Below are 25,017 nucleotides of genomic sequence, written 5' to 3'. Positions count from 1 at the left end.
CATAGGAACCACATAAGTGCGTTCCACAGGCTCCTACTGTGCGTTCCACCATCTCAAACAGCCGCTCTGAGCCGGACGGGACCCAGTGTACATCAGTGATAAGGAGAGTTCCACCCATGCCTGGCGCCTGGAATAATTATAAAACAACTGGACATTTGCATGGATTCTGACATGGCACTGGGGCAGTTGTTGGAGTGGAGTGCTGGCATAAAGAGAATATATATATATCTGTCAGAAATTCATAGGCCTGCGGCAAGTATAAAGTTCGACCTTCTAGAATGCACATCTTCGAGACATGTGTCAGTCTCTATAGTATGCATATCCAAGGGGTGTGGTTGTCTCATTTCTCTATGGCCTTACTGAACAGAAAGTATGTGATCCACCACCTGACTGCAAGCAGAAATATAAGATATTCTCAACTCAATGACAGAGGCTCGAATTGTGTGACACATGATTTGGCACAAGTTGCAGTTTATATGTTGTGCAAATCGACTTATATCCAACTGTAAACTGTGCTTTGATCTTTAGTCATTGCATATGCATATTCTATAGGATAATTGTTTTTCTTTCTGTCGACAGACATTTTCCACATTTGTACGAATGTATTTTATGATGTGTGGGTGTATATATGGTACACTATGTAATAATAAAGTGTATACATTATTAGTAAATTCTGAATAAAGAAGTCATCTTCAGCAGACAGAAATGAAGGTTGTTCTTGCTTCATTGAACTTCTTTTCAAGATGCCTTGGGTAAAATAGAAAAAGAACATATTGCCGGATACATGCCGTTCCTCTATTTCTTTGCTCAGTTGAAATAACACTCTTTCTATTCAATCCTCTATAGCAGGTGGTGCAGTGCTCTCGATCTTAGCAACACAGGGTTTCCAACAAGCTAATAACATCGTTGATTTTTTTTTTTTTTTTTATATCATGGATCTTAGCCAAAATAAAAATCACAATGTAAGGGAATTGAACATGTTAAATATATGTTTTCTTTTGAATACATTTGCCATTTAAAAAAAATATATAATTCATTATGGTATTTCTAAGTAGGTACACCAGGGAATTAAAGTATCCCTGGCTAAAATAAGAAACCTTCTTCAAAAATAATTTTTCATTTCAGAAAAAAATACAAAATTGGAAGAATTCTTTAGAATTTTGGACAATTGTTATTAATCTGCTTTTAATCATGTATTTTCTTTGGCATGTAATTCGGTTTAATTAGATTGTAGTCTGTTGTTTCAAGATTCCATTAAGCGGTAGCTTGCATGCCAGCTGCCAGAGTAACAGCCACAGTCTAAATGAAATTCGCTTTGAGTTTTTGGATGCCTCACAATTTATCCATGTACAAGATTGGCCCCTGATATCGCAATTTCACAGTGCTACTGTACATTTTGATTCCGGAAACCTACAAATGTGCATTCACAGTACTTAATCTATGTGTTTAGTATAAAGAAATAACACATTGTTTTACTATTCACAAAATAATTGTGTGGATCAAAGTAAATTGCTGGCTAAATTATATTTTTCATTCTGTTGAGAAAACTAGCGAAAATCTAGGCTAAAGCGAAAAAACCCTTTTGTTATCATATAACAATGTAATAGAAAAGGTATTATTTGGCTACTGCTTATGGAAGTAGAAATGACTTGCTGAGGATTGCTGTTAAAAAATTAAAAGTGCCAAGTTGTCAACAATGAATGAACCAACTTAATTATCACATCTGGTAATTTGTAGGGTAGTTGATTTTCTGTGGATCATTAGCATTTTATGATAGATCTCTAGATTGTACAGGGAATATAGTGCCAACATTTACCACTTGAATTCATAAATGTTTTGCACTAAACCAATTATTTGCCCTAAAGTTGTTATACAACCTTTTTCTCATACTTGCTATGTATCCATATGCCAGTGTTCTTTAATGCTTCAGTTACAGCTTTGTACCGCCAGTACTGACAGCCAAATTAAGATTTTAACTTCATGGTTTCACAGTGCTGGTGGAAGGTAAAGAGGGTCATCAACCATCAATTTGAAATCACCAATGGTCTATAACCAATTATATCTATTTTTACCTTTGATGGGGTAGAACCAATGTTTTCCTGCCATCTGATACAGAGCTCCCATTTTTTTTCTTCCACCAAGGTGGTGGGACGTTGATCCTAGATCCACTCCAAACACCCATGAAGCCCTACCCTTGGGCTCTAACTGGCCATGGATCACTGTCCACAAAGAAAAGGATGATATTGGGTATTGAAACTATTGGTCGTTATCTTGCAGATGGTTTACCACCATCAAGGTTAGCAATCAATGATTCCATCTTTGGTGACCACCAATGGCCATTCTAAGTGGCATGGGCGCATCAAAAATATGAGACCTTTGTGTGGTTTCTGTCTGGGTGACATCCTATCTAGCTGACAGAGCAGTACCATGGGTCTTCAAACTGCGGCCCTCCAGATGTTGTGAAACTACAAATCCCAGCATGCCTTGCCACGGTTTTAACACTCCCTTATAGCAAAACTGTGGCAAGGCATGCTGGGATTTATAGTTTCACAACATCTGGAGGGCTGCAGTTTGAGGACCCATGCAGTAGACTCTGAGCACTATGGTTACTAGGAGATGCTAGTGCTGAGCCTAGTATACATGCACAGTTTGCTGGTAAAAAGGCCACTAGGCCATTTGCTCACTACTGTATTTCAAAAGTCTCCCAAAAATTCCTGGACAGTCAATATGTATGATCATAAATACTGACACTGTTATCAGTAAAATGATTCTTCCTAATGTACTGTAGGCACTGATTCAATCTTCTGAAAGAAAACCTCAAACTCTTTCATAATATTCATAATTCAATATTATTGTTGCCTTCAGGTTATGAACTGCTGGTTCATCATCAATGACAGATGAAAGTTCCTATGTACTTATTTTGCCTGAGTGAGACCTATCATTTAGCTTAAAGAACAGATTGCAATTTCAGTCCTACAACTACAGTAAGTGATTTGGGGATATTAGAGAGACAACCATGTGCACACTGTAGCAGCATCTATTAGGCACAAATAATATTGCACAATTTATTCCACTAGTACCTTACACCAGTGTATAGCTGTAATTAATCATAGTAAACAAATATACGTTTAGTATATTTACTTAAGTATATTTGTTTACTATGATTAATTACAGCTATAACCTGGTGTAAGGTATTAGTGGAATAAATTGTGCAATATTAGTATATTTTAATTGATTTTTTTAAAATAAATACCATTGTGTGAACAATTCAGTGCACTCTCTAATTACAGTATTTTGAATAATTGTTATATTTGTTTTTTTGTCTGGGATAGAGCAATATCCTTTTGTGAGCTGCCACATTTGATAATAACTTTGTTTGAAATTAATTTACTATTAATTGCGCCTTATTTTTTGTGTAGTTTTTTATCTATTAGGCCCGCATCGAGGGGACGTAAGTCCCTGAAATTCCCATCAAACAATCATGATATTCCCATCAAACAATCATCGCTGAGCTCAGACGCTGATTAGATGAAGCCTTCTCCATGGAGATGGCTTCATCCAATCAGGTGTGGTGCTCAGCCTGATTGGTTGAGGGGAATCCCAGTGATGGACATCACTGGGATTTCCCGTAGCATCAAATAAGAGCAGCTTGTGAGAGGACACACAAGCGGTGCTTCTAGTTTGGTGTGTTTCTTTTTTAACCCCCTGGATGCTACAGCGTTGGAGCCAGGGGGAGGTTAGTATGAAGGTATGGGTATGTGAATTTGTGTATGCATGTATGGTAATAACCCTATACTTTTCTGTGTGTGTGCATTTATCATGCTGGTCATGCTGGTGAACTACAAATCCCATCAGGCCATTTGATGCCCCTTATTCTGGGACTTGTGATTTGCAGACTCTCAGCATGCAGGGTAGGCTTGTTGGGACTTGTAGCTCACCCCACAATCCAATGTTATTTTTGAAACCATACAGGGTTTTAATGTTTTGGCTGGGGGACCTTGAGTCAAGTGTCCCTCCACTGTGGCATTACACCACTGGCTGTTTAATAAGGGGGGACCAATGACATATGTTTTTCCCTCATATTTGAGAAACCAGGACCAGCTCAAATAGCCTGGGCTGGTATGCTGGGGGTGGGGGCATACTGGGGGTGTGTATCATTTAAAAAAAAAAAAAATTGGACAAGACCATGCACAGATATCACTGATTTGTGCATGGTTCTGTCAAAGTGTCAAAAGAAGCAGATCTATTTTTCTGTTGATTTTTGTCATATCTAGGGTGCGATTTGAAAAACCAAAAAAAAAAATCTGAATCTGATTCTTGAAGTGCAGTAAACATGCGATTTTGGCAGTTTTTGACCTGAAAATCACATGTTCATAAATATTGCACCCTATAACAACTTACCCAACTTACCCTAGTATTTGTGTAATGTGCTCTAAAGCCTGGCATCTATTTTGCATAAAGCAGGGCTGGCAAAAAGGTCAATTGCGATCAAGCGCTGTAGAACTCGTTTGAGCAGTGGGGGGGGGGACATGGAGCGCTCAGTGGCAGTGGCAAGCTTGAACCAAGCTACAGGGATCATATTTTAGAGTAAGAGCTTGAAGTGAGCACCACAGACTGTGTAATGGTTAGCATTACTGCCTCACAGCACTGAGGTCATGGGTTCGATGCCCACCATGGCCTAAACTGTGCGGAGTTTGTATATTCTCCTTACTGCCTCACAGCACTGAGGTCATGGGTTCGATGCCCACCATGGCCTAAACTGTGCGGAGTTTGTATATTCTCCTCGTGTTTGTGTGGGTTTACTCCGGGTACTCCGGTTTCCTCCCACAATCCCAAAATATACTGGCGGTTCAATTGGCTTCTAACAAAAATTAACACCAGAATGCCTGTGTGTGCGTGTACATGTGATAGGGAATAAAGATTGTAAGCTCCACTTGAGCAAGGACTGATGTGGATATTCAACTATACTCTATAAAGCGTTGCAGAATATGTTTGCACTATATAAGAAACTGTTAATAAATAAATAAAATAAGTGGGGACATTCATTACATGTGGGGGGATTGGTTTCTCCACAGGAATCTTTCTATATGCTATTATGCGATGGGAGGGGGAAGAGGGGGTCTCTTTACAAATGTAAGTTTTGCCTGTGATGGAGTTTTGTGCACCGTCTAAATGAATATATACATCGACACACAATTCTCATATTTTGGGCTCTATACACCATCACCACAATGGATTTGAACCAAAAAAGATATCCTTTAACTGCAGACGTTCAGCTCTAATTTGAGGTTATTTACATCCAAATCAGGTGAATGGTGTAGAAATTACAATGGTTTCTATATGTGCCTGAAACTTTTTAAGGGATCAAAAGTAATGGGACAAACTAAACAATCTTAAATCAAACTTTCACTTTTTTTATATTTTGTTGCAAATCCCTCGCAGTCAATTACATCCTGAAGTCTGGAATGCATAGTCAACACCAGCCGCTGGGTTTCATCCATGGTGATGCTTTGCCAGGACTCTACTGCAAATGTCTTCAGTTCCTTCTTGTTCTTGGGGCATTTTCCCTTCAGTTTTGTCTTCATCAAGTGAAATGCATGCTCAATCGCATTCAGGTCAGGTGATTGACTTGGCCATTGCATAACATTCCACTTATTTGCCTTAAAAACTTTTTGGTTGCTTTTGCACTATGCTTCGGGTCATTGTCCATCTACACAGTAAAGCGCCATCCAATGCGTTCTGAAGCATTTGACTGAATATGAGCAGATAACATTGCCTGAAACACAGCAGAATTCGTCCTGCTGCTTTTGTCAAGAGTCATATTATCAATAAATACAAGGGAACTAGTTCCATTGGCAGCCATTATTACCCACACCATGACGCTCATTGCTGAGGATGCTGAGGCGCAGAGTTGTGGATGCTGTGCCAGAAGTGCAGAGGAGGAAGCAAACGCTGGGTGCACGCAGGTCCGGTCGACTCCAGAATGTGGGATCGCATGCAGGAGTTCTGGGCATCGGGCAAGGTACTGGGAGCAGGCAGAGGGGAGAGGACTGGTAGTGCAGGCAGTGCGAATGTCCGGAACTCCTTGAAGACCGGGCATCTGGAGGAGAGGAGGAGGAGGTCAGGCGTCTAACTAAGGCAGGTGTCGGGCAAACACCTTACACACCAACGTACTCTGAAGGGAGGAAGAGGGCACTGAGAGGTTACTGCAGGGACTTGAGGGACTGGAAGAAAACAGCTGGAGATAGCTGGCTGCAGGAAGGAGAAGGGTCTGCGGCACCATTGTTGGAAGAAAACCAGGAGGTTACAAAAACAGCAAGTATAAGATAACTGTGGCAATATTGCTACATTATTGGTATTGTATCGCATCGTATTGAAATGTTATATAAGTTGTTTCTCTTCTCTCTCCTCTTCAGTTATTGTAATTATTGCATATTGTGTGTGTCTTTTATTTCCTCTTTCTTCGCTCTGTGTAATTTATTTACGTATATTATAACATAAATTAAAATAGTATAATATATTATAGTATAACACACACACTTAAGTAGTCGTAGGACTCACCCTAAAGTGACCATGAGTGGGGAAGGCAATCTCACTCAGTGCATATCTTCCAGATGTACAGTATGCGCACTTGGATCAAAAGATCCTGCGAGAATACAGTACATCTGTGTGAAGTGCGTCGATGACTGCTTTGGAAGCCAGGATTTCTGATCTAAAGCAGACAATCGAAACTCTGAGAGACATTGCCAAATTAGAAGAAAGCTTCCGCCTCACGGTGGATACTTTATAGGATCAGGGGGTATTAGCAATAGATGAGGAGGGTGAGCCAGCTAGCTGGGTCACAGTCAGAAGGGGTAAAAGGGGGAGGAAGAGAAAGGCCAGTGCTGACATAACAAAACCCAGTAGATTCCCCAGACTGGACGAAACTACTGTGAATGTTACTTTTAAACTTGTGGGACCGGATGTGACCAGTAACTCTAGCATCCAGGGGACTGGCACATCAGGCTTAGCGGGGGCTAGGGAATAAGGGACAACAAGACAGATGGTGGTGGTAGGGGATTCTATCAGCCGTAAGACAGATAGGGCAATCTGCTACTGGGACCGCTATAGTCGTACAGTCTGTTGTCTTCTGGGTGCTCAGGTAAAGCATATCGTGGACTGGGTGGAGAGATTACTGGGGGGGGTCTGGGAAAGACGCAGCGGTCAAGGTGCATGTTGGCACATATGACCAAGTCAGTGGCAGGTGGGGTGTCCTCAAAAACGATTTCAGGGACTTAGGACGTAAGTTAAAGGCAAGGACATCCAAGGTTTAAACATGGAGAGATCTACCCTCTTCAGAAAAGACAGACCAAACAGAAGGGGCGGGTAGGGGGGTGCCTTTATGCAAAAAAGCTAGTTAAAACCATGTGAGAAAGACATGAGCTTGGGGATGGATGAGGATAATACAGAGGCTGTGTGGGCAGAGATAACTGAAAATAACAATAAACACAAAAATAAAATTTTAATAGGGGTAGGCTACAAACCGCTGAACATTAATGAAAGGGATAAGTCTCTACTGTTAAAACAAATAAAAAAAAACGACTTGACCAGGGGCAGGTACTAATTATGGGGGATTTTAACTATCCAGACATTGATTGGACAAATGAGTCATGTAAGTCAGAAAAAAGGATCAGTTTATCACACAACCGGTAGTAACTCCAACTAGAAACGAGGCAATATTAGATTTAGTATTAACAAAAAAACTGTGATATAGTTTAAAATACCAAAGTAATAGAACACCTAGGGAATAGTGACCATAACATGGTTTCACTAGAAATACGTTTCTGCAAACTACAACATATAGGAATGGCTAAAATATTAAATTTCAGGAAAACTAACTTCAAATCATTCAGGGAATCTTTAAAAGATATTGAGTGGGAAGCGTTATTTGAGGGTAAGAATGCAGAGGAGATGTGGGAAACACTAAAAAATGTGCTTTAATCACTAACCACTAAATGCATCCCAAAAAAGCAATAAAGGTAAACGTAATAAGAAAAAGCCATCATGGTTGGATAAAAAAGTAAAGACCGCAATCAAAAATAAAACAACAACATTTAAATTTTATAAGGATAACGTGAATGACAAGGCATTCCACAAATACAAAGAATTAAATAAAATTTGTAAAGGGGTAATCAAAGTAGCTTAAGGGAAAATGAGGAGCACATAGCCTCAAAGAGCAAAACAAATCCCAAGAAGTTTTTCAAATACATTAATAGTAAACGAATAATTAAAGAGAACATAAGCACAGTAACTAATAAGGATGGTAAAAACTTTACAGAGGATAAGGGAAAAGCAGAACTGTTGGACACATTTTTCTCATCAGTGTTTACCAAGGGAGAACAGACAGTGGAACTTACAAGTACCGCAAACAAAACGGGCAAGCCAGATCTTAATATTACTTTCACGACAGACGAGAGAAAATTGCGGCTCCGCAAAATAAAAACAGACAAATCACCAGGTCCAGATGGGATTCATCCTAGGGTTCTAAAGGAATTAAGGGAGTTATTAGCAGCCCCTCTGTTTTACATTTTTGATAACTCACTAACATCAGGTAAAGTATCAAGACTGGAGAATAGCTGAAGTAGTGCCAATATTCAAAAAAGGAAAAAGCGATGACCCATGACATCATGGAATATTTAGATCTTCATAGTTTACTTAGCATGGGTTTGTGAAAAATCGTTCATGCCAAACAAACTTACTAGGCTTTCATGAGGATGTCATCAAAAATCGTGATAATGGAAATGATGTAGATGTGGTCTTCTTAGATTTTGCTAAGGCCTTTAATACAGTGCCACACAAGAGGTTGATAAAATGGAGGAACTGGGACTAGAGGTAAGAATTTGTAGGTGGGTAGGGAACTGGTTGTGTAATAGAGAACAGAGAGTGGTTGTGAATGGTGCAGTATCAAATATGATACCAGTACTAAGTGTAATACCACAAGGGTCGGTACTGGGGCCCATTTTGTTTAACATATTTATTAACAATATTGGGGTGGGAATACTCAGTAAAGTTTCCATCTTTGCTGGAGACACAAAATTGAGTAGAGTAATAAGATCAACTGAGGAGGTCTCTGTGCTTCAAAATGATCTTAATAACCTAGATGATTGGTCAAGTGGAAAATGAGGGTCAATGTAGATAAATGCAAGGTTATGCACCTTTGGATACATAACCAATGTGCTAGTTATACTCTAAGTGGGAAGGCATTGGGTAATTTAGAACTAGAAAAGGACTTAGGAGTCCAAATAAATATAATTATAATAAATTGGGGTTCATTGCACAATGTCATATAGCAACTAACAAGGCAAATAGAATACTGGCATGTATAAAAAGGGGTATGGAAACTAGGGACTCAACAGTAAATATGCCACTGTATAAAACATTGGTTAGACCACATCTTGAATATGGAGTACTGTTCTGGGCCCCGCACTATAAAAAGGACATCATAGAACTGGAAAGAATCCAAAGAAGAGCAACAAAACTAATAAAGGGAATGGAGATTGTACGAGGACAGATTGAACAAATTGGGATTGTTTACGCTAGAGAAGAGACGTTTTAGGAGGTACATTATTAACATGTACAAATATATCAGGGGGCAATATAAGGAACTGGAAGGACTCTAGGACACGTGGGCATGAGTTTAAATTCAAAGAGAAAATATTTTTTTTCCCTTAGAAGGAAAAAAAATTTCACGGTCACGGCAACTAAGCTATGGAACTCTCTTCCTGGTGAGGTGGTGTTTGCAGACACAATAAATTTGTTTAAAATAAGGTTGGACAAACATTTATTTATTAAAAACATCCAGGGATACAATTAAGAAAAACAATCTGTCTTTAAAATAACGTATCAGTATTGACTACATAAAAACAAGGGTTAAGCTAATAAACGAAGGTTGAACTAGATGGACGCAAGTCTTTTTTTCAGCCTTAACTACTATGTAACTATGGAACTATGACACTTCCACCACTATGCTTCACTGATGAGGTGAATGTTTTGGATCATGAGCAGTTCCTTTCCTTCTCAATACTCTTCACTTCCCACCACTCTGGTACAAGTTGATCTTTGTCTCTTTGTCTCATCTCCCTTCCGCTGCACAACTTAGTTCTGAGGCTTTTCCTCATACCCCTGCCACATGCCTTGACCGTATCTGCCTCTCTACAACCTGCCATCAAGCCACCTCCCTCTTGCTTGCACTTCATGTTATCTGTCTGTTGCCCCTTCCTACTAGATTTTAAGCTCTTACATCCTGTTGTCTAAACACTGTTCTCTTAACATTTCACTCACAGCTCTCCCATACTTAAACACTCAGTATCCATCTTTGACCTCTAGTAGTACGTTGATCAAGTCCTTACTACTTTAAACATGTAAGCTGTAATGTGTATTGAACTGTGGCATTCATTTTACCTGTAATCGATTTCTTTTACTTATTTCGCTAACTATTGTGCAAGGGTTTTTCTCCACCAGGGAAGTAATTCTTCTGTCATCTACTATAGTTGTTACACATGATGCCACACAAACTGTAACGCCCATTACAGAATATGACCCATACCATAATGCCTAGTTGACATTATGCCACAGGCCATAATGCCCATTGCACATGCAACACATCATAATACTTAATTCACTTTTGTGCCACAGCGTAATGCTCATTACACATTATGCCACATACTGTAATTTTTTAGGCTAACTCTATACATGCAAAGGAGTAATTATACATTTTGCACACCCCCATGGCATTTTAGTTCCATTTACACATAATGCAAACTATAGTGCTGGTTACACGCATAATGCCCCCTGTAGTGTCACACACACATGTAATGCCACGGAGCAGTGGCATTACATGTGTGTGTGTGACACTACAGGGGGCATTAGTGCCACTTTCACATGTAATGCCCCCCTGTATTGCCACTGTGTTACACACATGGGGCCTTATTCTAGTTCACTCTTTCTGACAAAATCCTTCTTAGCTGGACAAAATCATGTGCACTGCAGGGGGGGCAGATATTACTTGTGCAGAAAGAATTAGATTTGGGTGGGGTTTTACTTCAAAGTGAGATTTATATTGCAGTGTAAAAATAAATCAGTCCGTATTTTACATGCACAGAAACAAAATATCTCACCCAAATCTAATTCTCTCTGCACAAATAACATCTGCCCCCCTGCAGTGCACATGGTTTTGTCCATTTAAGAAGGATTTTGTCAGAGTGAACTAGAATAAGGTCCATAATGCCCATACTAGTGCTGCTTAGAAATATAATGCCCCCCTATGTCTTTTCTGTTGCAGGGGCACAAGGTCTCTGTAATGCTGTCAAAGACTCTGTGCTTCCGCTGCAGATGACTGGGCGCCATGCGGAAGTCGGACCGGCGAGCAGTGCTTTCGCTCTGCCGGCTCCACCCTCGCTATACCCCTGCTTTGGATCTTATGTTGAGAGTCGAAAGCAACAGATTCCAAAAATCAAATGTCACACCTGGAATCATCTCCAGACCTTTTACCTTCTTAATTGATGATGAAATAATGAGAGAATAGCCCACACCTGTCCATGAAATAGCTTTTGAGTCAATTGTCATATAGAATACCCTTCACCTGATTTGGATGTAAAGACCTGCAAATCAAAGCTGAAAGTCTGCAATTAAAGCACATCTTGTTTGGTTCATTTCAAACCATTGTGGCTGTGTATAGAGCCCAAAATATGAGCATTGTGTAGATCCCAATATTTATGGACTTGACTGTACTTACATTTGCAGAGTAAACCTCCCCCTCCCATTGCACAAAATAATTGTGTGTCATTTGGTGTTGCATCAATTTATTTAGTTCCGTGGGGCATAATGTGAAGTTTGGTCTTCCCAAGAACAGACTCTCACCACTGCAATCCATTTTAAATGCTGCTGCTAGGCTGATCTTCCTTGCAAGACAATGATTCTTTATTAAAGAGTACAACCTTTTATACAAAAATATATACCATTCCATATACATTATAAAATCTCATTCCCCATATATTTTCAAACATCAATTTGTTCCTTCCACTGCAATCCATTTTAAATGCTGCTGTTAGGCTGATCTTCCTTGCAAAACTCTCATCGTCTGCTGCTCCGCTCTGCCAGTCCCTTCATTGGTAGCCTGTATCTTACCGTATTCAATATAAAACACTTCTACTCAGATATAAAGCGATTAACCATACTGCACCAGCATATATCTCTTTACTTATCACAAAATATCTCCCATCTCCACCACTCCGCTCTGCACAAGATCTGTATCTCTCTTCTGTACGGATCACTAGCTCCCATTCACTATTACAGGACTTTCATCGGGCTGCTCCCATCCTATGGAATGCCCTTTCACGCACAATAAGACTCTCCACTAGCCTCCGAACTTTCAAGTGTTCCCTGAAAACTCACCTCTTCAGGCAAGCCTATCATTTTTAAGTTCTACACGCATAACCCTCTGAGGCACTTATGTATTATATAGCTTCCCTTCTGGACTTGTAACTTGGTGGGACTGCTATGCTATTACTGATGCTTGTCCTTGTGTTTCCCTCCTTTATTCCTATAGATTGTAAGCTTGCCTCAGGGCCCTCTAACCTCCAAGTCTGTCTGTTGTTACCCAGTTTGTTTTATCACGGTCTACTATTGTAAAGCGCAACGGAATCTGCTATGCTATATAAGAGACTGTAAATAAATAAATAAGTTTGGCTCATCCCGTTTGGCATAATGGGGGTTATTTTGGTTCACTCCTGACAAATTCCTTCTTAGAAGGACAAAACCATGTGTACTGCAGGTGGGGCAGATGTTACTTGTGCAGAAAGAGTTAGATTTGGGTGGGGTTTTACTTCAAAGGGAGATCTATATTGCAGTGTAAAAATACAGCAGTCCGTATTTTCCCTGCACAGAAACAACATAACTCACCCAAATCTAATTCTCTCTGCACATGTTACATTTGTCCCCCTCCCCCCTGCAGTGTATATAGTTTTTTCCTTCTAAAAAGGAATTTGTTGAGTGAACCAAAACAACCCCCAATGTGAAGTCTAGCTCATACTGTTTGGCATAATGTGAATTTAGGCTCATACTGTGTGCAATAATGTGAATTTTGTCTCATTTTGTGTGGCATAATGTGAATTTTGGCACCTATTGTGTGGCATAATGCAAATTTCAGCTCATTCCATGTGGCATCATGTGTAAGGGGCATAATGCACTGGGAGATGAATATTTTGGTATATCACTGTAAGTGTACAAAAAATATATGTTGGGTTACAAAAGTCCGGCCACCCCTGGCATAAAGGATCCTAAAAATCTCTTCAGTTACAGCTGTAGGAATACCAAAACACCACTAAAATGACATAAATTGCAGAAGTTTTGTCTCTTATTACTGGCAAATGTAATGTTTTGTTTTTTTCTTTTGCTTTTCTTTTTGCACTGTTTGTTTCAGTGTATTGATTCATACTTTTGATGTTTAACACCTACAGAGATGAAAATAGACTTAAAAGATTCTTCTTTACAAGAGCACAGCATATGCTAACACATGCACAGAATTGCATTAGATTTACTGTAATAAATGTAAGTTTTAAAAATCTGCAAACACTGTCTTAAAAATTATACACTTTGCGTTTGCAATCCACAATTTTGACAATTATTGTTAATAAATAAAACATGAAAAAATTAATTTTATTATGCTCACTAGTCATGCATTTTAAAAAGGATATTTTTATAAACCAATGACCATAAGCTCAGTATTATATTTCATTTTGGGCTTAGGTTTTCTTTCGGACTGTCCCTTTAGTTACTGAGTGCTGAGTGCCTTCTGACTGGGCTGGGATCAGCCAGACTCTGCATCAGGTGACCATCTCTGCACTCTGTAGTAAGGCCACAATGAACAGTTAATCAGAGATGCAGGGAGAGTACAGATTATTCTGAAACCTGTGGGCTGACAGAAGGCAAACAATTTTTAGGATACTATTATAAAATACAGATAATAGGAAGCAAATGTGGAAACTGTATTGGCATGGGACAGATGTACTTCTGTCCCTGGGCATTGTACCTTTGTTCATTCCCCATAAGTTGATTCACAATCACATACAATTATCCTACATTTCCTTCTGAAATGTTCAAAATTGTCTCCTCTATATTTAAATTTTGAACTGTGCTTTAGCCCCTCTTTTGGAGACACCACTGGTGGGTTTTGTTCACATAATCAGACAGGCAAGACATTTCCACCTACTTCCAGTCTGTAGTCAGTTTAAAATGGCTGTTAACATTCTCACTGGTGAATGGTTGAAGTTATCTATCATTCAGAGTGCTTACAGCCATTCACTGTATGGAAGCATTTTGGGCGTCATTCAGACCTGTTTGCTAGGCTGTGTATGTTCAGTGCATAGCGGACAGGTAAATGCTTTCTGCACTACCACCCCTGCCACATGTATCCATGAATTTCAAATCAGCCTCCATACAATATCACTACTACCGTGTTTCCCCGATAATAAGACACTGTCTTATTTTTTTTTCTTGAACAAAAAACACCATAGGGCTTATTTTAGGGGTAGGGCTTATTTTAATGAACATTGACAGCAAATGTCAAGAAACATGCCCCCAGTCCTTCTTGATACAGGTAAACATACCCCAGTACTCCTTAATAAACATGCCCCCAGTCCTCCATTATATCAGCAAATATGCCCCCAGTCCTCCATTATACCGGTAAACATGCCCCCAGTCCTCCTTACAGTAATAAACATGTCCCCAGTCCGTGATAAAGGTAAACATACCCCAGTACTCCTTTAAGTCTCAATAATGTCCAGCTCTTCTTTGCTGTGACACAGCTCAGGGCTTATTTAGGACCAGTGTCCAAAATCAAGGGTAGGGCTTATTTTCGGGGTAGGTCTTATTATCGGGGAAACACGGTAGGTCAAATTGAGCATCACACAGGACAGCAATCCTCTCTACAGCAATAGCACTTAGGACAGCAACTCTATATTATTATTATTATTATTATTATTATTATTATTATTATTACACACAAAGTACAGCACCCCTGTACCTTTAGTCTTGCTTCAGGACTGCTGACTATGTCTTTGTTTGACAAGGTTACCCCACACTAGTCTGGATTGTTCTCAAGTTTGTCTTCAACCACCTAACTAATAAGTAACTAGTAAGTAACTAGACAGGCAGCAGCACCCCTGGCAGACAAAGAAAAGAGGTGCAAGATGGATTTGTCCCACCCAACCGTATGTTGTATAAACAGAACATGCACACTTTAACAAACAAATAATTTCAGCCACAGGGTCTGCCACATGACTGTGGCTGAAATGATTGGTTTGTTTGGGCCCTTACAAAAAAAGAAGCAATTCATCTCTCAGGCTCTACAAAGGCAAGATGTCATCATCCTCTGATTACTTACCACCTCTTCCTCAAAGAGTATGAATTTGACCCCACTGTTAACCACCATCACATTTCCCTGTGTGGTCTCTGGAGTTAATTGCCGGTAAAGGTCTTCCTGTAGGAATGTATCATTTATATTATTCTGCTGATCCGGGGGGGGTGGGGTCAGGGGGGGGGGGGGGTGGTAAAATAGGTAAAATGAAGCCAAATTGTTCAAAGGCCTCCAAATTACCTATTTTTCCTGTCCGTATACATACGGACTGTCCTACATGGCTACTCGGATGCTGTCACCAATATAATCCTGCACCATTCTTTCAATGCTGTTGGCATCATATGCAGTGACAGTAGCAGTAATTTTTGCCGGATCTTCAGTCCGGACCAGATATCAAAAGATGCTCCTGACTGCCCTGAATCATCGCCAGCAGGTTGTCTAGAAAGTTTACGTTTTTCCCTTGCAACCTAATTTGCAGGAGAAAAGCTGTTGCCCTGTCACAATATGCTGTAGCTGACCATTTTATCACCATCAGGTCTTTGCACCTCTGCAGACAAGTGTTTGTCAGAAACAGAGATACAGTACATAAGTGCTAAACCTAGCATCAAGCACGGTGGCCACATACTTTGCAAAATCGCTCTGTTTTACCTCCTCCTTCAATTTCTCTACCTGTTTTTGCAAAAGCATTATGAGGGGAATTACCTGACTCAAGCTGGCAGTGTCTGAACTAACTTCACGTGTGTAGCAAGTTCAAAAGGTTGGAGAACCTTGTACACAGTGGTGTAGCTAGGTGAAATGGTGCCTGGAGCAAGGGTATGTGCTCCCCCCCCCCCACACACACATACACACACACGAGCACCAAACTGAGACGCTATTACATCTATCCCATAGTAATTTTTTAGGGGCCCCCCTTGTCTTACATACATGCACACAAACACAAATAGCATGTATGCACACACACACACAGCATACAGACATACAAGATAGATAGATACACAGCATGCATGCATACATGCATACATATACACACAGCATACACACACCATACATATATACACACACAACATAGAAAAACTTCATGTCACAGACACATGAGGCAGCACTCCTTATTAAAGATGTAAAAAGGAATTTATTTCAAATCATGTGGGCAAGGTTCTAGCCAAACATGGACTGGGATGCAACTGATGGCAAAGGTAGAGAGGCAAGGAGACATTAATTGGCATAGTCACCCAAGTACAGCATCATAAACAGTCAGGTAGCAGTCAACGGAGCCGTTTCGGCTTATTCAGCCTTCATCCTGGACTGACCCACACTAAATGAGTGCACCAGCCCAGTATATAAGGCTTCCACATAATTGAATCAATCGAAAACACCAGTGTAAACAGGGAGTGCTAAATGGTCATAGGTTCATCCGCATTACACGGAATGCCGGTCGGATCTCCATATAAGGAGTTTCCGGCCATAAGCCAATCAGACACATTGGTCTGATACACACCTCTATGAGTACTGACATGGATATCGGAGGCCACCCGGCGTCATGACGCATGCGTGCGTACCGCGTCACCTGGCAGCCAGGAACCTCAGCGTCGCTCGACACTGCGTCCTGTGTTGCCTAGCAACCGTACGCTCCAGCGTCTGACTGACCGGAGCCAGTGCAGACTTCTAAGTGCGCTACACACACAACATACATAAATACAGCATACATACACATGCAGCATACATAGAAACATACAAAAGCATGCATACACACAAAACCCAACACACACACAGCATATAATACAGACACACAGCATATACACTCATGCAGCATACCTACAAACATACATATACTGTAGCACACACTGCCAGTGCCCCCTCCCCCCCTTCAACCCCCACACCCACAGAGCACTAACCAATACCTTTGAGGAGGAGAAGTGGAGGACATCAGTCACAGTGCCTGGGAGAGGAGCTGCTGCTGCACATGCTTCCTGTCTATGTGATCCAGTCTATGCTGTGCATAGAGCTGAGCTCTGCTGTTTGAGCTCTCTATGAGGAGCCTCTGCTGCTGAGCTGCTCTGAGCAGTGGCCCCGGAAAGTGCAGAGAAGGAGACAAGTCTGTCTTCATCTCTGCAGCAATTCAGAAATAAAAAACAACATTGAAATGTCTTTTTCCAGGTCTGGCTCACAGCTGATATTGTGAGCCAGCATTCACAGAAGACCCAGCAGGGCAGGCTGTAGTTTGCGTGCGCGGCGGCCCTTTGAACTTTCGGCGCCCTAAGTTGGAGCTCCACTGGCTCCACCCTAGCTACGCCCCTGCTTGTACAACCTGAAAATCATTCTCCACTAAGCTTGAGTCAGGTGCATGCATTCCCTCTCTTTTGCTTATGTCATAGGTGGATGTATAGGCTTGAATGGCCTTTTGCTGCTCCTCCATCCTCTGAAGCATCTAGAGGGTTGACTTCCATCTCATTACCACCTCTTGCTTCAGATGACGGCAGGGCAGGTTCAGGAGTGTTTGCTCTCACTCCAGTCTTCAGCACGTAGTGGCTGAATGTTGAAAGTTGCCTGATATATTATGGGCCGCCAAAATCATCATCTGCACACCCCTGTAATTAAAAAAAAAAAAAATTGCACCACCAAATGTCTTTTATTTTTGGATCTCAGAGATTTTTACCTGCTTATCCCTACTGATTTAACTATTAAAGTGAATTATCTTTGTGCCACTATAGCAGGACCAGTTTCAATAGGAAATTAGGAAATTTATGAAAATAACTCAATTATTTTATGTAGGATCAAATCTATACACTTATATATTTATCGCTTCAGCACTGAACTTTTGTCCTTTCATGTAGCCTTATTTTTATAAACAAAGACTGGGGCCAAACGAGATCTCTTTATTATCTGCTGCAGTACATCTTTGAGGTCCATTATGCTCGTTCATAGCACTATTCTATTCTATTCAAATTCTTTATCTAGAGTGGAGGTGTTACATCAGAGAGATTGTTGTTGTTACCCTGGAGACAGCAGAACATTTTATCCTAAGCTATAGCTTGGTGGTAAATGGGTGTTTATACTTTCAGAGGTGCTTCTTCCATGGTTGCTCAATACAACCACAATGCTAGGCATGCTTTAACCAAAGTAAAATAAGTATATATTTTGAGGACTTGGCTTAATTAGCTGGGTAGTGGGATGAACTTGGGTAGTGTATAATATTTGATGATAAATCTGTTTTGAACTATAAGTTGGTAAATGTATTTCTGTATTAAGCTAGTCCACATCATAGTTTCATGATGGGTTATTCGCAAAGTCGTAGGTGCCCTAGATGTCAGGTGGACAATGCAGACTTATTTCATTGTCTGTGGTTGTGCTCAAAAGTTAGACATTTTTGGCTTAAGGTCTATAAATTTGCTATGGATCATTTGGTAAATTACTTACCTTTTACACCAGAATGGGCTATTTTCAGGACGTTACCTCAAGGCCAAAGAATCTCACGAGGTGTTCGCAAACTTTTATTAATCCTGAGCTAAGAAACCTATTCTTTAGGTCTGGACCTCCTTTTCACTATTTAAAGAAAAGCTATTCCACCTATTCCGGATGGACTGGATTGTGAAGGAGTCTAGGGTCTAGGAGACATCAGTAATACTGTATGTCTTATTTTGCTTTTACAATGAACAGCACCTCCCTCTAGACTGTAAGCTCTTTAGAGCAGGGCCCTTTTCATTCCTGTTCTCTCCGCCCTCTTCTCTCGCACATCAATTGCAGCTCTCTTACTCACCCATCATTTATACCCGCATCTCTTCTCACTTGTGTTCATTCATTCTTACCACTGACAACCTGCAACGTAAATCTCAGCTGTATTATGTACTAAGAATTGTGCTGCTAATTGTTATCTGTGCTGTTTTTGTTCTTCAGTTACTGTTATGTTTAGTCCTGTGTACCCTGTATTGTGCGGCGCTGCAAACCACTTGTGGAGCCTTAAAATAAAGGGAATAATAATAATGGTCATCAATACCTTACCTAAAGTAAGTAAATATATGTATATATATACAGTAGCTAGTCCACAGACAACTTTATCAAAGGTGTGTACCTTTGATAAAATTGTCTGTGGATGACGAAACACGTCAGAGCAAGCCATATTTCCTGCAGGACTCTGGAACTTTCACATTGAAATACCCCGCTTGGACCAGCTCTCCTACAAACCGACACGTGGTCACCACTGGGTACTTCTATTTGGGACACCACCACCAGGCACACTTTTTGGAGCCTATCCCTAATGTGAGCTATACCATCTGTGTCACGAGAAGATACAAAAAGCACCAAGGCATCCAGCCAGACATATATGGACACCCACTCTACCAGTAATTTTATGTATTTCTTTTATACTGATGTTTTTTTTTTGATTTTGCATACATTTTAATATGATTCTTATTAAAACTTTCTATGTGATACCCAATTGATCATAATAGTTTTTTAACAAGTGTATGTGTGTATGTATATATCATATCATTGCACAGCGGATCATGCACTTAGTATGTTGATGCAATTTATCATCACATCACCATATTGCTAGGCCATCACATCGCTAAGGTGTGTACTTAACTTAAGCGTTTTCAGATGACCATGAAGTGCGTAAGCATATCAGTGCTGCTTGAGATAAAAATGCTTAAAAAATAGAAAAAAAAGTTTAATTTTATGTTAGGAAGACAAAGCGATCGTCAGAATCTACTATCGATGCGGCTCTGTATATTTTTTCCCTGTGTTACGAGCCACGCGCAGAAGACAGATGTAATCCACCCTAGATTTGTATTTCTTAAAAGAATTTTAGAGAAGTGTAAAATGAGCCAAGGAAAAGCACCTGCTTTGCTTTTCCACAATAGAATTTCTTGAAGGATTAACGTTCAGAGGCCAAGCTGTTAAGGTGATTTCTTGTGTTTAAGATGCATGCAGTACACCAAATCCTTTCCCCCTACTTATCAAAGACATGTCACATCATACCGAAGCTCAGGAGACTATATTTCTCATTTCATAGGCCACGGAACAGCTCTCACAAATTTGGTTGGCAGTTCTTTCCAAAGAATGTGTGATCAAAGAAAGATATTCAAAGCATTTTCTATAAAATATTGTTATATTCATTGCATAATATCTCGTCTCATTGTTGCAATGTGTGGCCCTGATCAAATTCCTTCAGCTGAAAAATGTGTGATTCTCTAGTCTTTTTATCTGGTGTGTGATTTCTTAAGACCATCAATAACACTCTTGAAGATTTTCTATGGCCATGTAAAACACTTTTTTTTTTCAAATCACCTTGACATCTACCCACAGAAAAATGTACTTTTGTTATGAGATCCCTATTTATAGACCAGTGCTAATTCCTATAGAGTTTTACAAGGCCATAGAAAATCTTTAAGAGCGTTATTCATAATCATAGGCAGGGTACAAACTAGAGCGATATCTGTTGCGGGTTTGCGGGTGTGAGCGTCCAATGTGTCTGCCGCACAGCAGCTGCCAATCCTGTATAGCTAGAAATATGGATGGTGTCATGTTTAGCATTACTGCCCACTGCACTGAGGTCATGGGTTAATTTTCAGAAGTATCTGTGTTGAGTTTGTATATTCTCTCCCCTGATTGCTTAGATTTCCTCCAAGTGCTCCAGCTTCCTCCCAAATTCAAAAAATAAACTTATACTGTAGTTTTATTGGCTTCCTAAAAAAAAAAAAAACAACCCTAGTATATAAGTGTGTTCCTGGGATGACTATGGGATACTTGGTTCTTACCTTCCATTCATGGGCTGCCCAAATCATCGACACTGACACAAATACAAATGCCCACCCAGCTGTGATGTGTGCACAGACATACAGAGGGCTTTTTGGTGTGTAAGCTTAACAAATTGGGAGCCAGATGCACTAAGCTTCAAAAGTGATAAAATGGAGAGTGATAAACACCCAGCCAATCAGCTCCTACCTGTCATGTCACAGACTGTGTTTGAAAAATGTCAGGCAGGAGCTGATTGGTTGGTTGTTTTATCAATCTCCATTTTATCACTTTTGAGGCTTAGTGCATCTGCCCCATGACTGCTATGTTGGTGGGTTCATTGGCATAGTGTGTACCCAGCCTGAAAAAATGTGAAGTAACAAAAGGACATTCAAAAGGCTATATCTTATTTTGGGGCAGATTTTCTTAAGCCTGGTGGATAAAGTGGAAGGTGATAATGCCCAGCTAAAGAACTCCTAACTATCGTTATTCAAACATAGCTGATTGGCTGGTGCCTTATCACCTTCTACTTTACCTCCATTTTATCTCTTAATACATATGCCCCATTGTTTCTTGTTTTTTTTTCCCATGATCTGTGCATACAATGTGGATATAGACCTCCCACACGTATTCTACGTTATCTACTGTATTTTAAATCGTTTTTCAATTTTGGCCATGTCATTTTCGCTGTCATTTTAGAATATATGTGAACAGTTTTATAAATCATAGAATATTTGAAGAAGTGTATATGACATTGCTAAACTCATTTATATTAATGATAAATGTCTTGTTTCAGAAATGTGAGAAACTGGAAAATAATTTTGATGACATCAAACATACGACTCTTGGTGAGCGAGGAGCACTTCGAGAGGCCATGAGGTAAGTCTTTGTTGCCATGGCAACAGTCATCCATGTGGCAAAGCAAAAGTCATTCTTCATTATTGGGGGAACAAATTAGTTTATTGCCACTATTCAGCTCTGTTCTCCAAGGTATTAATTTGTCACTAGATAGGCTTCCTTTGAGGCTGCATTTTGCTTTAAAGCTGCATAAATATTAAGCTTCAGTGCGCAGTAGAAAAATAAATGTCTAATTGGTTCCTTGAAATGCTTAAGGTTCATGTGAATTATATTTATTCGAAGTCATAAATGAACAGCATTGCAAGGATGATAAAATGCACATATTGAATAATTTAGCTACAACCTGTATTTATTTGAAATGTTTTTTTTTAAAGAAAAAATATACAGTAGCTGGACACTTAATTACACCATTAAGGTGCATACACACTGTACATTTTTTTTTTTACAATTTTTTTTTACCAATTTCGCTCATTTTGGCCCTTCTGAACAATAATGGTCAAAATATCTTTCAGTGTTTATGAGACGAATGACGAATGATGATGCGCATCCCGCCAGTTGTTCATCAAGATTGTTCATCAACTGTGCAGGCAGCTCAATTTGGATATATTTTTTTTTTTAAAATTCTAAAAACTGTAGCTAGATTGTTTGTCTTTCGTCAACCTTTTTTGTCTAGGACACTGAGTTCAAGGGAATTTGGTCATCAACGTCTTTCAACTAAATCAGTCAAGGGAAATTGGTTATCAATGTATTGATCCAGAGTGAGCTGCATGCACAGTTGACGAACAACCTTTATGAACAACTGGCGGGTATACGCATCATCATTCGTCGTTCGTCGCAAACGCACTGAAAGATATATTGACCAATTTCATTCAGAATGGCTTAAATTAACAAAATTGGTCAAAGACGTTGGTCAAAAAACATTGTACAGTGTGTATGCACCTTAACTATACATCATTAACATTCTAAATCATCTTCAAGTAGTTTGAAGCCAAATATAGACACTGAATGGTAAATTGTGTGGAATGTATCCCATGAGCAACTATAGCCAATGCTATATAAACATTGCAAGAGCTACCAGGGACATTTTAGCAGCTATGGGGGATTTTCTGGCATTTATAGTCAAAACTGGAGGACTACAAGAGAAATCTCCCAATATCAGATGTGATCCTTCCGAGATACATCTTGTGGATGCTTAATACTTGCAGTAAACTCATGAAAACAGGTGCATTGAAGGAGTGTGCGATCAACAGTATTAGTAAACTATTGATGGCTGGCATCTCCGCAAATATTTAATATCAATTATTAAATGTTCTTGCAAAACTGAAGTAAATGAAAGACTCTGTGATCGGATGTGTAGTTCCACAATGGCTAGTGGGACACTTGTTCAATACCCCTGCAATATGTGCAACCCTAGTCAAAAGGAAAATAACAAGTTAACAAACTAAAAAAAGTTAAGGTGCGTACCCACGGTAAGATATAGTGCAAAATCTATCACACTATCTAGCTAGTTTCGAATAGCATGCTAGATTGTGCGCTATATCTTACCGTGTGTACGCACTATCCGACGTACGATGCACGCTCCCGCCGGTCGTCTGGCAGGGAGCTGCTCGGGTGAGCATGCAACTCAATTCTGGCTAGAAAGCATAAAAAGTATAGTGTAGTACAGCTGTGACGTCATATAGTATATGATATCTTATGCACATTGTACGTTATTTTAAGCACAAATCTTATGTTTTTGACCACTGGGACTTTCCTGGGAAATCTTATACAATATCATACGGAACATAAATCGTACCGTGGGTACGCACCTTTAGAATTACCCACATGTTGTATTATTGCCATTGATTTTGCATATCGCTTTGATCATAAATGACTTGATTTGGTCTTGGACCAGCAACCCGAGGAACACGTGCAAGAGCCTCATGGCACCACAGGGTGCCACGGCACACAGTTTGGGAAGCCCCTTTCTGAGCAATATTGTTTATAATATCCTCTAGTGTAAATAGGGCTTAGTTCTGTAATTAGTGATTGTTGTTGATCATTAAATGTCATTTTTTGTGCATAAGTTCCTGCTGTTTTACATTGCTTCAACTATACCGATGGATAAGAGACTGCAAAGAACTCTCTAACATCCTTGTACAGTACATGTGAATATAGATTATTAGTACAATTTAAATACTAATGTACTTAGAGTATTCTGGAGTGGAACGCTGAAACCCATTTGCATCCATTAGAGTAACGCCGATACATGATTTCCAATAGGAACCTGTTGAATGTTGGGTATTTTATATGAAAATCATTGATTATTTAATATATGATGTAACTGCAGCTTATTATGTTCTAATAGTTTTAAAAAGGGAATGGTACTCCTGATGTAGGCAATCATTCATTTACAGTGTAATTATTAATGACTAGTTTCTGGCCATCAAAATGATGGAACAACATAAACGTGCCAGCGGCTGTGCCCACCTGAACAGAACAACACTTAATTTATTCTTTCAGACCCATCCAGTGGCTGCAACACACTTGAATACCCCCTATAGATGTGAGGAACAGAGTTAGCTGTTTATTATATAGGATAATGTAAGATTATGTGAGGAGACTGTGCTGCTTAATATGGTAATATGAGACTTGTATATTGTGTTTGACTGATATGGAGCCGATTAGATTTTGTATATAAGAAAAGCTGCAGCTATAGTACTACATTGTAGAACTTCATATACAGATTCAGAGACAGTCACATACAGAGATATAAAAGTCTCATGATTTCTAGTTGCATTGCATTGTGACAAATGGGATATGGTCGTATTGTCGACCCGACTTAGGTCGACAGTCATTAGGTCAACACCGTTGGGTGGACAGGCAACAAGTCGACAGAGTTCTAGGTCGACATGGATGAAGGTCGACAGGTGTCTAGGTCGACAAATGCGTTAGGTCGACATGGGCAAGGTTGACAGGTTGCGAGGTCGACATGGTTTTTGTCACTGTTTTTTGAGCCGACATGTGCCGACAGGCTGTATTTCATGCCCTACCAT

At 39.8% G+C, this 25,017-nt stretch overlaps 1 protein-coding gene across 1 annotated transcript in view; it reads left to right on the top strand.

Annotated features, from left to right (window-relative positions):
• DPYD (dihydropyrimidine dehydrogenase) overlaps positions 1-25,017 on the top strand; it is a 1,077,189-nt gene that overhangs the window by 127,330 nt on the left and 924,842 nt on the right. Inside the window, exon 3 of the mRNA XM_083157059.1 lies at positions 21,921-22,003. Within this exon, the coding sequence (XP_083013185.1) occupies positions 21,921-22,003 (83 nt within the window). The remainder of the gene's footprint in view (positions 1-21,920; positions 22,004-25,017) is intronic.

This window comes from Crinia signifera, chromosome 8 (assembly GCF_055691185.1).
Source record: "Crinia signifera chromosome 8, ASM5569118v1, whole genome shotgun sequence".
Taxonomy (NCBI): Eukaryota; Metazoa; Chordata; class Amphibia; order Anura; family Myobatrachidae; genus Crinia; species Crinia signifera.
Note: the sequence above shows the minus strand (reverse complement) of the source record. Positions and strands in the feature narration are given on the sequence as shown.